This window comes from Trichechus manatus, unplaced genomic scaffold (assembly GCF_000243295.1).
Source record: "Trichechus manatus latirostris isolate Lorelei unplaced genomic scaffold, TriManLat1.0 scaffold00008, whole genome shotgun sequence".
Lineage (NCBI taxonomy): Eukaryota > Metazoa > Chordata > Mammalia > Sirenia > Trichechidae > Trichechus > Trichechus manatus.
This window is the reverse complement of record NW_004443944.1, coordinates 18133499-18147694: the sequence shown is the minus strand read 5'-3', so window position 1 is coordinate 18147694 and position 14196 is coordinate 18133499. Positions and strand designations below refer to the sequence as shown.

General features: G+C 45.2%; 1 protein-coding gene across 1 annotated transcript; it reads left to right on the top strand.

Moving 5' to 3' along the window:
* Positions 1 to 178: 178 nt before the first annotated feature.
* Positions 179 to 14196, top strand: ZSWIM3 (zinc finger SWIM-type containing 3). The gene is made up of 2 exons (XM_004370555.2): positions 179 to 386; positions 12252 to 14196. The coding sequence occupies exons 1-2, from the start codon at positions 232 to 234 to the stop codon at positions 14194 to 14196; spliced, it is 2100 nt and encodes a 699-aa protein (XP_004370612.1). The 5' UTR covers positions 179 to 231.

Below are 14196 nucleotides of genomic sequence, written 5' to 3'. Positions count from 1 at the left end.
AATAAGGGCTGAGTGTCAATTTCCCTGTCAGACAGCAAAGACGCCCCTCGCCTTTAAAACCCCTCAGGCCTAGGGCTCCTCCTGAGTTCCATAATAGGCACTCAAGTGAGGCCGACCTCTAAGGGTCCTGGGCCTAAGCCAGCCTGTAGACCTTCATAGTGACCTCTGACCCCCAGTGTGATCTTGGGCTCACGCCTGGACCAGCCCCTGGTGTGGACTGAGGGGGCAGCCATGGAGCTGGGCAGCTGCTTCAAGACCTACGAGGACTTCAAGGAATGCTTTAGCGCCTACAAAAAGGAGAACAGGTGCTCCTTCATTCTCAAAGACTGCGTCTCCGTCCGCTTCCACAACCTCAACCATGGCACCTCCATCCGTGAGGACATCCTGTAAGGGCGGGGCGGGGCGGGGGCAGGGCAGGAGGATGGGGAGGAGGGTGGCCGCCCCTCTGGAGGGCGGCCTGGAGGAGGAGGAGGGAATGCTGTTGGGCCTTTGTCTCAGACTTCCGCAGCCGTTCCTTCAGCAGGCACTTATTGAGCACCTGCTGTGTGCCTTGTGGAAATAGAGCAAAACCTCCACAGGCATTGCTTTTTGACCACCCACTTCACCGTCACTCACTCATTCCTTTATTCAACAAGCTTTTCTGAAATTCATAAAAACTGCAATCTGTCCCATTTTTGGAGCACCTACAGTATTCCAGACACAAAATATGGCCTTCACAGATGGATAAAAACCCTTTAGCGTTCTGTTCTTTACAAAGCAGTAACAGGTCAATTGGTGATTGTTTCATTCATTCATTCTATAAATGGTTCTTGAGCTCCTAATATTAACAACTGTTTCTCAAACACTTTGCGTGTCCCAAGCAGCGTTCTCTACTTTGGGCATGCTTTACTCCTCAGGGCTATATCAAGGATTTGATGTTATTTTTCCTCATTTGACAGATAAGAAAACAGGCTTAAAGAATTTAAGACAGGAGTTGAAAACTCAAATACCTTCAGGGCTCGGGTGAAAGAGCTCTGTGTAAGAAAATGTAACATAACTTTTTATTTTACCATGAGAATAAGAATGATGAACTAACGCCACTAGGCCTCCATGCTCAGGACAACAGAGAGGAGTGTGAACTGGGGCAAATCAGAGAGCAGGTCCCATCTAATCGACTCCAGCTGATTACTGCCGTGTGAAAAATGAAGCTCCATTGTTGCCAGAATTTTGGGCAAGAGGAGTGAGAAACCCAGACTTTTATGTGGATTTGCCCACTTTTTAAAAAATGGAAATCAATTCAAATTTTAACACACACCATGTGGGCCAACTCTGAGAATCAAAAAAGTGTATCTGAGGGCCACCAGTTTGAGACCTCTGGGTTGAGATGTTGGCCAGAGCTCCCCAGCTAGGGAGCCAGGCTGTGTTCTTTCCGCTACTCAGAAGTCTAGTGTATTGGGTACAGATGACATAAAGATGATTAAAAAATCCAACCTACCCTCGAGGAGCTTAAGGTGGAATAGACTTGGACTCAGATAAGCTAACCATAAGTGATAATTCTTTAAAGGAGGCGTGTGCAGAAGAGGAAGTGACATGCCTGGGACGTATGGAAAAGCTCCACTCTGGAAGTAATGGTTTCTCTGGGCAGTGAATACATGCAGAGGGCTAGAGTAGGAGTCTCAAGGTCCCTAGGTGGTGCAAAAGGTTTGCTCTCGACTACTAAACTAAAGGTTGGTAGTTCGAACCCAACTCATATGTTAGTCATTTTGTGTGCTATCATCTCGCTCTTGCCATGTCCTGTACTACAATTTACTTAACATTTTTCTTTAAATTCACTCAGTTTTAATATTCAAAGAAACCTATTTTAGACCTAAGCTAGGCAATAATATACATGAAATAACAGTATAAACCCATTGCCGGAGAGTCGATTTTGACTCATAGCGACTCTATAGGACAGGGTAGAACTGCCCTGTAGGGTTTCCAAGGAGCAACTGGTGGATTCGAACTGCTGACCTTTTGGTTAGCAGCCTGAGCTTTTAACCACTGTGCCACCAGGGCTTAAAAAAAAAAAAATGTGTTCTGGAATCGGACTGGCTGATTCCATGTAAAGTGCAGAGCATTAATGTGAAATGAATGCTATGTATTTATAAATAATTATGAAAATATCTGTTCTTGTGCAATCTGAGATCATTTTGGACCCCTTACGGGAAACTCTGTCCTAGCTAGTTGTTCATTCTTCAGGTCTCAGCACTTTTCCAGGAAGCCTTTCTTAACTTCCCCAAGGTTAGGTTTGATGTTCCTCCTATGCTCCAACAGCACCTGTTACACCGCTTCGCATATTGCTTTGCAATACAGTTTGCAGAGGTTTCCCCATTGGCTGAGCTCTTCCAGGGAGGGACCCTGGTTCACCATTGTATCCCCAGGGTGTAGCACTGGGTTGGGCCCATAGCAAGTCATTGTTTATTGAATAAATAAATCACCAAGTGCTAAATGTGTGCTTCAGGAAAATAGGTGCTGCAGGAACTCAGAAGAGAGAATCATCACTGTGGGCTGGAGAAGTAAGAGGAAGGGAGGCATAAGCTGGACCTCTAATGATGGGAGGGGGTGCTTTGGGAGGTATATCAGTTTTATTTTTGCTGCTATAACAAATTACACAAACTAATGGCTTAAAACAACACAAATTTATTATCTTTAGATTCTGTAGGTTGGAAGTCAGACATAGGTTTCACTGGGCTAAAATCAAGGTGTCAGCGAGAATTGATTCCATTGCCTTTTCCAGCTTCTAGAGACTGCCAGCCCTCCTTGGCTCGTGGTCCCCTTCCTCCATCTTCAAAGCCAGCAATGGCAGGTGGAGCCCTCCTCACATTGCATCACTCTGACCTTGCTTCTGTCCTCACATCTCCTTCTCTGACTCCCCTTTTCTGTCTCCCTTTCCCACTTTAAGGACCCTTGTGAGGAAACCTATTTAGCTAGTAGGAGGATTTATGCCGGAGAGCAGTGGGAAAGAAAACTGGATGGGCCCAGATAAATAGACTGGAAGGTTAAGATTAGTTTCATTTATTTTTGTCTTTGAAGGTTGAACAATTTTAACAATGAATTTGTTTTGGTTATGGTTAATATAACCACTTAATTAAAAAAAAACTCAAACAAAAGAATCCAAAAGTCAGTGTCCCTTCAGCATTATCTAGAGGCAACCACTGTTACCTTCCTGAGATGCCTGTGCCTGAACAAGCATATCTTATGTGTTTATTTATTTATTTATGTTTACCGCAAGTGGGAGCATACTGTCGATACACATCATTCTGCACCTTGCTTTTCTCACTTATTCGTGTATCTTGGAGATTATTCCACACCACTTCTTCCACTTGTATGCGCGAATCATCCTTACTGAAAGTTCCCTGGCTTATTCATTGATTTCAGCATTGGTTTACTGAAAACTTAGTCCATGCTAGAGTCTGGAGAGACGGTGTTGAAAAAGATAAAGTCCTCCTGGAGCTTACCTTCTAGTCAGGGAGACAGATATTAATCTATAATCACAGAAGTAATTATTTACTTAAAATTGTGGTAAGGGCTGCAAAGGAAAAGTCCAGGGTGCTGGGTGCTGGGTGGTGGAATGACAGGGAAACAACCTAGTCGGGTGGCCAGGGGGGAGTGGTGGTGGTGGAGGAAGAAGGTGTTGGTTGACACTTGATACCAGTTCAGACTGTTAATTAGAAACGTGACATTGTCTTCCCTGATACTTTGCAGAGATCATTTGCAAAGCACACTCACCTTCATTATCTGACTTGTTAAACTCTGAGTAACCCTGCCAAAGGCCTTTTGTTAACTCCATTAAGTGAGTTAATACATGTAGAGTGCTTACAGGAGTGCCTAGTTCATAGAAAATATTCCATTAATATAAGCTGCTATTATTATTATTATTTTGCAGGTGAGGAAACACAGCCAGGGGAAGTCAAATGTTAAGAAGAGACTAAGTCTACCTCTCTGCTTTAGGTTAAAGGGCCCTGGTGGTACAATGGTTAAGCGCTCGACTGCTAACAGAAAGGTGGGAGGTCCCAACACACCAGCGGCTCCTTGGGAGGAAAGACCTGGCCATCTGCTCCTGTAAAGTTTACAGCCTAGGAAACCCTATGGGGCAGTTCTACTCTGTCACATGGGCTTGCTGTGAGTTGGAATTGACTCAGCAGTACACAACAACAGCTGCTTAAGGTTAAGGCACTGAGTTCATTTACGTAACTCTTGGAAGGCTCTTTTGCACGGAGTTCCAAATGTACGAGCAAAGGCAGATGACAGGAGAGGTACAGTCAAGGGGCGGACAGGAGCAGGTACTCAGGTAGTCAAGGCATGGAAGAGGAAAATCATGAGAATCTGTGGCAAAAAGCACCCTCACCCCCAAAAGCACCTGGGCATGAGCCAGGGAAGTCTGAATCTGGTACAGTCACAGCCAAGAAAAATGGGAACGGGCAGAAAGGAGGGGCAAGTCGGAGCAAGGAGCAGGGTAGGATTTCAAGAAGCTGTGAGAAAGCACTTAGGTATTAGGACAGAGTAGAACTGCCCCATAGGGTTTCCAAGGCTGTAAATCTTTACGGAAGCAGACTGCTGCAGACCGCCACATCTTTCTCCCGTGGAGTCACTGGTGGGTCCAAACCGCCAACCTTTTGGTTAGCAACTGAGTGCTTAACCACTGCACCACCAGGCCTCCTCCCTTAGCCTCACACAGTTAACAGATGAGAAGGGAAATCAACAAGGATGATAATAGGATTGGAACTTGAAAAGCAAAGGATTTGCATAGCAAAGAATTAAGATAGATCCTTGGGAAACTTAATAAAGCCCTGGAATATTTTGGTAAAACTGACCTTTGCGTATTGCAAAAGTGAGACAGGAAATGAAGTATCATAGTGTTTGGAAAAATTATACCAGGAAAAAAAAGTTGACACTTCAAGTTGTTCTTTTGTTTTTGTTTTTTCTTTGCCTATTCACCTATGCTTTGTTGTTCTTTGATTAGTCTAAGAATAAGCATATAGTTGTCATTATAATCTACATTTTATTAAACATAATATTAACTTCATAATTTTTGTCTTATTTTTTAAGGTGAAGTTCCACTCAAATCTTTTTTTTCCCCACTATTTACTGTGAAATGTTGCTTCCAGGGATATTGTTGACTACAACGAACTGAAAACCTTACTCAAATTGGCTTATTAGTTCCCACTTAGAAGCCCAGAGGTGAGCCTCCACAGGTGACTGTCTCAGAGGCCCAGGCTATTTCCGTCTTCCCACTCTGCCATCCTCAGGTCTCAGCTGTGCCCTCAGGTGGCTCCCAGCGTGGCACATCCAGAAGAAAAAGCCTTCCTTGGTGTCCCGAAGAATTTCTACCATGTTTCTTGGCCAGAATGGAGGCAGTATCCCTGCCCCTTCCTAATGGGATTACCTTAATTGGCTTAGACTAACCCTGAAGCACAGAGCTCTGTGGAGGAGGGGTGGCAACCAGAATAAAATGGAAGTTCTATTAGGAAGGAGGAAGAGAGGGGACAAAGTTCTGCTGGCTTGGCAACAACCAACCATAACCTGCCATAACCTTTTAAATGGATTCACTTTAAGTGGTTCTGATTATTCTTGGATCAGGAGGGACCTGTTCTATAGTTATTTCCATATTCATGACTGTGGAAATAGAGGTTTAGAGGAAGTGAGTTGTCCCAGGTCATATAGCTAATATGTGGTAGAACTGGGATTGAAACTAAGATCTTCTGACTCCTAACTCAAACTATATCATCTAAGATGTCTTTAAGGAGCCCTGGTGGCATGGTTAAGCACTCGGTTGCTAACCGGAAGGTTGGCAGTTCCAACCCACCCATGGGAGAAAGACCTGGCTATCTGCTCCTGTAAAGATTACAGCCTAGGAAACCCTATGCGGCAGTTCTACCCTGTCACATGGGATTGAAATGAGTTGAAAATCAACTTGACAGCACCTAACAACAAAGATGGCTTTGCCTATTCTTTTTTTATTATTATTATTATTGTTCTTTAGATGAAGGTTTACTGAACAAACTAGCTTCTCATTAAACAATTAGTAAATATTGTTTTGTGACATTGGTTACCAACCCCACGACATGTCAACATTCTCCCTTCTCGACCTTGGGTTCCCTATTACCAGCTTTCTTGTCCCCTCCTGCCTTCTAGTCCTTGCCCCTGGGCTAGTGTGCCCCTTTAGTCTCGTTTTGTTTTATGGGCGCTTTACCTATTCTTCATCTATAAAAATCTTACTCATTGTTCAGGGCCCAATTTACATACAACAAAGGGCACAAATCTTATGTAAAATTAATCGAGAGCCTTAGTTAATCAGTACCAATTCCCATAGAGTGGATCACTTGTTATTCAATAAGTATATTGTTTGTGCCTCTATTTAACATTCACTTGATTTTGACTTTTACTGGCCACATGTGTAATAATCTCTCTGCTCACGAGACTTTGAGAGTAGAGTATCTAATTTGTCTTGGTAGCCTTCTGAGCAACTAGAAGTATTTCGTACTTAATTGTTGTTGTTAGTTGCTGTTGAGTGGTCTCCCGCTCATGCCGACCCTATGTATAATAGAACAAAACATTGCCTGCTCCTGCACCATCCTCACAGTTGTTGAAATGTTTGAGCCCATTGTTGCAACTATTGAGTTATTCCATCTCATAAGGGGTTTACCTGGTTTTCTCTGACCCTCTACTTTACCAAGCATGATTTCCAGCCATTGGTCTTTCTTGATGTCCAAAGTAAGCAAGACGAAGTCTCATCATCCTCACTTCTAAGCAGCATTCTGGCTGTACTTCCTCCAAAACGGATGTATTTGTTCTTCTGTCAGTTCACAGTATATTCAATATTCATCACCAACACCACAATTCAAATGCGTCAATTCTCTGATCTTCCTTTTTTAATTGTCCAGCTTTTGCATGCATATGAGGCAATTGAAAATACCATGGCTTGGGTCGGTGCACTTTAGTGATCAAAATGACATCTTTGCTTTTTAACACTTGAAAGAGGTGTTTTGCAGCAGATTTGCCCAGTGCAATACATGGTTTGATTTTTTTTTAATAATATTTCATTGTGTTTTGATGAAAGTTTACACAGCAAATTAGGTTCTCAGGTAACAATTTCTATATATATTGTTCAGAGACATTGGTTACGTTTTTCACAATGTGTCAAGATTCTCATTATTTCCATTGCGGTTGTTCTGTTTCCATTAATCTAGCTTCCCTGCCCCCCTTATATATTAATATCCACTAGAAATTAGGCCCCATGCTTGAACCCCACTATATTCTCAGCCTCATTGATGTCTGACCAACAGTGAGCACTCAATAAATATTTGTTGAATGAATCAAAATCTTGTCTTCTTTACAAAGATTTGCCAGCTGATCCTAGCCTTTTCTTTCTTTCTTTTTTTTAAACTGTACTATACATGAAGGTTTACAGAGCAAACTAGCTTTTCATTAAACAGTTAATACACATATTGTTTTGTGACATTGGTTGCCAACCACACGACATGTCAACACCCTCCCCTTCTCGACCTTAGGTTCCCTATTGCCAGCTTTCCTGTCACCTCCTGCCCTTTCGTCTTTGCCCCTGGGCTAGTGTGCCCGTTTAGTCTCGTTTTGTTTTATGGCCCTGTCTAATCTTTGGCTGAAGGGTGAACCTCAAGAGTGACTTCATTACTGAGCTAAAAGTGTGTCTGGGGGCCATACTCTTGGGTTTTTTTTCCAGTCTTTGTCAGACCAGTAAGTCTGGTCTTCTTCTTTTTTTTTTTTTTTTTTGAGTTAGAATTTTGTTCTGCATTTTTCTCCAGCATATCTGGGACCCTCTATTACGTCGTTTGATTTCTTGACTCAGTAAATGTTTGAAATGAAATAAAGAACTTATTCAAAGTAATAGGAATAGTGCCAGTAACAGTAATAGCCAATGGTGCTTGGCTGAGAGTAGCCAAGCTGTCTGCTTGTGTTGTAGAAAGAACTTTCTATGTCATACATTCACTCATTTAACGTTCATTCAGTGTATGTAAGAACCTGTTGCCGTCGAGTTGATTCCAGCTCATAGCAACCCTATATGTATGTACCAGGTACAGTGCCAGACACTGGGAGTACAGTGGCGGCACCAGCAGGCCCTTGTCTTCTGGGGTTACAGTCCAGTAGGGGAGTACGGATGCCTAACGTGTAGATTGGAAGGAAGGAAGACTGACTGACTTTCCCTTCCTCCATGTTGTGGCTGAGCACTCTTAGATACTGTTGTTTTATACCATCAAGTCTATTCCAACTCATAGCAACTCTATAGGACAGAGTAGAACTGCCCCATAGGGTTTCCTAGGCTATAATCTTTACAGGAGCATAAGGCCAGGTCTTTTCTACCATGGAGTGGCTGGTGGGTTCAAAGCACCGACCTTTCGGTTGGCAGCCAAGTGCTTAACCGTTGTGCCACCAGGGCTCCTTCCTCTTAGATATAAACACTTAAATGTAACAGAATGTTTTGTTGCATTATACATAAGGTTGCTATGAGTTGGTGCCAGCTTGATGGCACCTAACAACAACAAGGGAGATTCAGAAAGAATAATACCTTGTCCCTGTCTTGAAGCGAATCTATGCTTTTACCAGGGAAACAGAAATAAGTATAGATTGAAATAACGACAGCACTTGGTGAATTTTTACAAAAGATTTGTGTGCTTCACTGTACGTAAATTGTATCTCAATCCAGAATAATGAAGGAAGCAGAAGAAAATAACAGAAGCTTAACCTAGTGTCTATTAAGTATGAAATGCATGATGCCAACGAGGACAATGTATTTAGTGACCATTAAGGAAATTGTTGAAACCTTCCAAGGTGAGGAGGATAAAAATGGGAATTCAAAGAAAAGAGTCAAATCTGAGAAATATTTTTAAGGTAGAAAGGAAACATAATGGTTAATTACTCAGACTATAGCCAAGCCGACTTAATGTAAATGCCAGATCCTCCAGTCTCAGCTGGAACAACAAATCCCAACGCCTCATCCTTGAGGACATTACTGAGCTTCTTTAAGCCTGTTTCCCATCTGTAAAACGTGAGTGATAATAGCACTCCTTTCCTAGTATAAAAATGATGCATGTTAACAGCTTAGTATTGCTGGCGTGTATGTGTAATAAATCCTCAACACATGTAGTAGTGGTAGGAAAAGAATTAAAAAGTCTTGGGAATTAAAAAGAATGCCAAGGTTCCCACACTGAAAGGTGTGGTCATTAATGGAGCCAGGAATGGTTAAAAGAACTATTTGTTGGCAGTCACCGCTATCTTTCTTTGGAGGAGCTCAACGAACATTCACCAAGTGCACATACCAAAACCAAATCCCCTGCCGTCCAGTCGAATTCCGACTCATAGTGACCCTATGGGACAGGATAGAACTGCCCCATAGGGTTTCCAAGGCTGTAATCTTTACGGAAGCAGACTGCCACATCTTTCTTCCATGGAGCAGCTGTGGGTTTGAACTGCCAACCTTTCAGTTAACGGCTGAGCACTTAACCACTGCACCACTCTGAGTGCACATAAAGTCAGTATAATTTGATGAGCTAGAGTTATGCTAAGATGTTGAGAGAACAGAAGAGTAGAACCCAATCTATGGGCTGGGGGAGGCTTCTAGAAAAGATGATGGTTGCATGTGGTCTTGAAGGATGAGTAAACTTTGAGAAGAAGAAAGGTGGAAAAGGCTCTCCAGACAGAGGGACAAACATGAGCAAAGTCACAAAGGGGAGACACAGCATAGTGAACACAGGAAGCGGTGGGCAGTTTGTCTTTCTAGGGCCTAAAGAACAAGATGGGTGAGGGGTGGGAAATGCCGCTGGAGCGATAGGCAGAGGCCCCGTGGTGGTCACCCCTCACTGGCCTTGCCATACTACTGGACTGCTCCAGCCCCTTCCTGGCCCTGAGCTGAGGATGGTGGCACTACCCCCGCACTGTGTACACAACAGGTAGGGACATCCTCAGCCCCAGGCCCCTCCACCCTGTCATTAGTGGGCCTGACATATCCTGTTTTTCTAAGCTTGCCCCACAGGATGGGCAAACAGGACCAGCTGGATTAGTGTTTGGAAAAGGATAGGCGAGGTTCCCTGGTTGTGCTGTGTCATGCCAGAAGCTGAGATCTTTTCCCCCTCCCGTGGTCTTTGGGTGACACAAATGATTTGAACTCACCTACTCACCTAAAGGTTGATGTGCGAACCTACCCAGCGATGCTGCTGAAGAAAGGCCTGGCAACCTGCTTTCATAAAGATTACAGCCAAGAAAGCCCCATGGGGCAAATCTACTCTGTCACACTTGAGGTTGCTGTGGGTGGGAACGGAGTCAAAGGCAATGGGTTTGGTTTTCATGTTTGGTCTCTGGGTTGGAACCCTCCCTGAGGAGGCAAGGGTGTGACCTGTCCCACCCACCAGTGATTCATTCATCCAGGAAGTCATTGATCAGCATCTGATGAAAGAATAGCATTGGGTTAAGCATTGGAATACAGTGAGGAATCTCTCAGTCCTAGCACTTGAAGACTTCCCCATCCAATTGGAAAGGCACTGCATAAACATTTGAGAACTTAAGTAGCAGGAAAAAAAGAAAACCCATGAGAATGTCATAAGGCACAGGAGCTATAATAATAGCAGTAGCTAACTTTATTGAGCATAAATAAGAGGCTGAACCAGGCTCTGGGCTGAATGTTATGCCTGTGATTCATTTATTCCTTGCAACAACCATAATAAGATAGCCTTGTTTTTTGATGGAGCCCCTGGGTGGTGCAAACAGTTAACACATTTGCCTGCTGAACAAAAAGTTAGTGGTTCAAGTCCACCCAGAGGCACCTTGAAAGAAAGGCCTAGTGATCTACTTCTGAAAAATCAGCCAGTGAAACACAGTTCAATTCTGACACATATGGGGTTGCCATAAGTCAGAATCGACTCCATGGCAACTGGTATTTTTCTATGAGGAAACTGTATACAGAGAAGTGAAGTGACTTGCCCCAGGTTAAACAGCTACTGAGTGCTGGAGCCAGGATTCAAATCCAGGCTGTCTGCCTCCAGTGTCCCCACTGGTTAACCACTAGGTATACTGCCATTCAGCTAAGGCTTTTAGATAACCCATTGCCATCAATCTGATTCTGACTCATAGCAACCCTACAGGACAGAGTAGAACTAACTGCCCCATAGGGTTTCCAAGGCTGTAATCATTAAGGAAAGACACATCTTCCTCCTGCAGAGCAGCTGGTGGGTTCAAACCACTGATCTGCAATGAGTGCTTAACCACTGCTCCACCAGGGTTCCTTGCCTTTTGGATTAAAAAAAAAAAAAAGTTGCTGTTGAGTGGATTCCGACTCATAGCAACCCTATAGGATAGAGTAGAACCGCCCCGTGGAGTTGCCAAGGAGCAGCTGGTAGATTTGAACTGCCAACCCTTTGGCTGGCAGCTGAGCTCTTAACCACTACGCTTTTTAGATAAATGCTATGAATTCAGAGAAAGAAGCAATTACTGTTGCTTGGAGGCATCAGCAAATGCTCCCTGGAGAAGGTGGGACCTGATCTGGGCCTTGAAGTATGGATAGAATGAGTATAGGAAGAGAGAAAGCACAGATATTCAATTTAATTACCCCTCTCCTTTGAATCATCACTTTCCACCTAGAATGGCAAAGCTAGAAGAACCCTAAAGATCATCTAGCCCAGTGGTTATCAGACGTTTAGGATGTGAACATTTTTCTTTACATGAAACAGATGAGCAGAGCTCTTCCCCTCTTAGAGAGGAGGCCCGACATACCCAGCCCTGAAGAGCTCAGCTCAAAACCACCGATCTAGACCAGTCTCCTTAATGTCTCAGCTTTTCTCGCTGATGTCTGGAGAAACAGGCAGTGGCTCTCCGAGTACTGGAATGAAGCGGACATTTTAGACAGTGAGGAACCAGCTGGGCACACTGCTGCCTGCCTCTTGTCTATTTTCCCTTGTATCTTGCCTTGGATTGAATTGTTGGCAGCTAAAATGGGCCACAGTGAATGAAAGTAGTTGGGGCTTAGAGCTGCTGTAGATGAAAATGTGGAGAGTTGTAGCTGGTGAGGGTCTTGAAGAAAGGGCTGGATTCTTTGGGACTTGAGAGGGTAACCTAAATCTTCCTTCCCTACATCCTACACTACCCTGTGGTCTCCAGGAAACATATCAGCCAGTATAAGTCCCTCCGAGTGTTAGCTACAGGGCCTTATCCTATAAGAGAAAGGGGGTGGCCGGCAGCATTCTCACTGTAACCTCTACCTTCCCTAGATATGTGCAGGTGAAATTTGTCTGTATTCGGACCCAGTCAAACAGGAAGAGAACAGCAGAGGCAGACACATGCCCAGCATACTTGTCCCTGCGGTATGATGAGAAACTGGATAGACTATTTATCAGTGAACTAAACACCAAGCATATTCATAGTGACTCCAAAACTGCGAGTCCTGGAGGAGACACTGCTGGCAAATCTCAAAAGAGAATGCGTCTGCAGAAACCCCAGCCTGTGTGGCCCCCAGTCAACAAAGACCTTCACACTGAGAAATCCCCAATTGAACCATCGTTTTGCTTAGATAAGGTTCAGGTGCCCCCAAAGCCTGAGCAGGAGGTCATCACTCCTTCTGACCTGGCCAATATAGCAAAAGTGATGAAGAACTTTCTCAGGTTAGATGTAGGCTCCATGGCCTCCCTCAGTGTGGGCAACAGCCAAGTCCTGGACCGGCTCAGCTTCCAGAGCAGCAAGATGAGCGACCTGTTCATCCGCTTCCCAGAGAATCTCCTGCTGCACCGGGTGGAAAATGCCCAGGGCCACATCCTCTATGCTTTCCTGGTGGAGAACAAGGAACGAGAGGGGCGAGTGGTACACTTTGCTGTCCTCAAGGCTGAGACAGCCACCTCTGTGGCCAAGATGCTGAACATCTTCACAGAGTTTAACTCCGACTGGCCCAAGGTCAAGGTGGTCTTTGTGGACCCATCCTTCCCTCACCGGGCCATCCTGCAGGAGATCTTTCCTGCTGCCCGCATCCTCCTTTCCATATACCACACCACCCGGCTCTTGGAGAAAAAGTTGCATCGTAGTTCAGCAAATGCATCCTTTAAAAGGCTCATGAAGGAAGCCCTGCGGGAGGCTGTGTTTGTCACTTCAGAGGCCAGCCTGCAAAATCTCTCTCACATGTCCCAAGCCCTGCTGGATGAGGAGCTCTTCAGCTTCCTGCAGGCCCACTGGTTCTCCTGTGAACTGCTGTGGTACATGCACGTCAGGAAGGGCCTGCATGCATGTAACACCTACATGGACAGCCTTGACGTCGTCACCAGCAAAGTGTCAAGCCTCTTCCGGGAACAGCAATCCCTACTGGACTGCATCCTGCGCTTTGTGGATTACATGGACTTGTTTAACATCAAAGGCTTGAAGAACTTGCCCACAGCTCCTCTCAAGCTGGCTCCTCCTAAGCTAAAGAGGGCCCGGCCAGCAAGCAGCATGCTATCAAGGTCCAAGAAGACTTTGGAAACCTGTGGAGGGAACCTTACTAGACATTCCTGGCTCCCTGTGGCGGAGATGAAGCCAGACTCACAGCAGCCACCACAGGTGCCATCTCCCCAGGGTGGCATGCTAGCCACTTTGCACCAGAGCGGCTCCGAGCTGGCCTATAAGCTGTGCCATAGTGAGTGGGAGGTGGTAGAGAACTCCACCCACCTGGTAGAGGTGGTTGGTTCCTCAGTGAATGTTCAGCTGCTAGAGGACTCCCACCAGGCTAGCAAAGATGGCTGTAGCTGCAGCTGTTCCTTTCAACAACGGTACCACCTGCCATGCAGGCACATTTTGGCTCTGCTACACACCAGCCAGCAGCCTGTGAGTGAAACCATGGTCTGCTCCCGGTGGCAGAAGAGGTACCAGCACCTCCTTGGGCCCAGTGGAGAGTTCCGGGACCCTGTTCTGATCCCAAACACAGGCCAGCATGAGAAGCAAGGACGGAATGACATGATCAAGGACCTAAGCAGGGAGTTGGCCAACCTGCTAATGCAGAGTGAAGGACCAGAGCTGGAGGAGCGCTGCTCCACCCTGCGCAAGATCGTGGACATCTGGGCTGACCCCTGCCAGCTGCCTGAGCTCAGGCAGCAGCCCGGGGACTTCAAGGATGTGGGCCACCTCCCTTTCCTCTGGGGAAAGCAGGAGGAAGGAGAGGGTCTCCTTCCTGCTGAAGCCACAGTTCATGATTGA

What these genes read in the sequence shown, in the direction of transcription:
- ZSWIM3 (XM_004370555.2), top strand. Translation starts at nt 232, where the DNA reads ATGGAGCTGGGCAGCTGCTTCAAGACCTACGAGGACTTCAAGGAATGC. An exon ending in TCCATCCGTGAGGACATCCT is followed by an intron (nt 387 to 12,251) that starts GTAAGGGCGGGG and finishes TACCTTCCCTAG; the next exon opens with ATATGTGCAGGTGAAATTTG.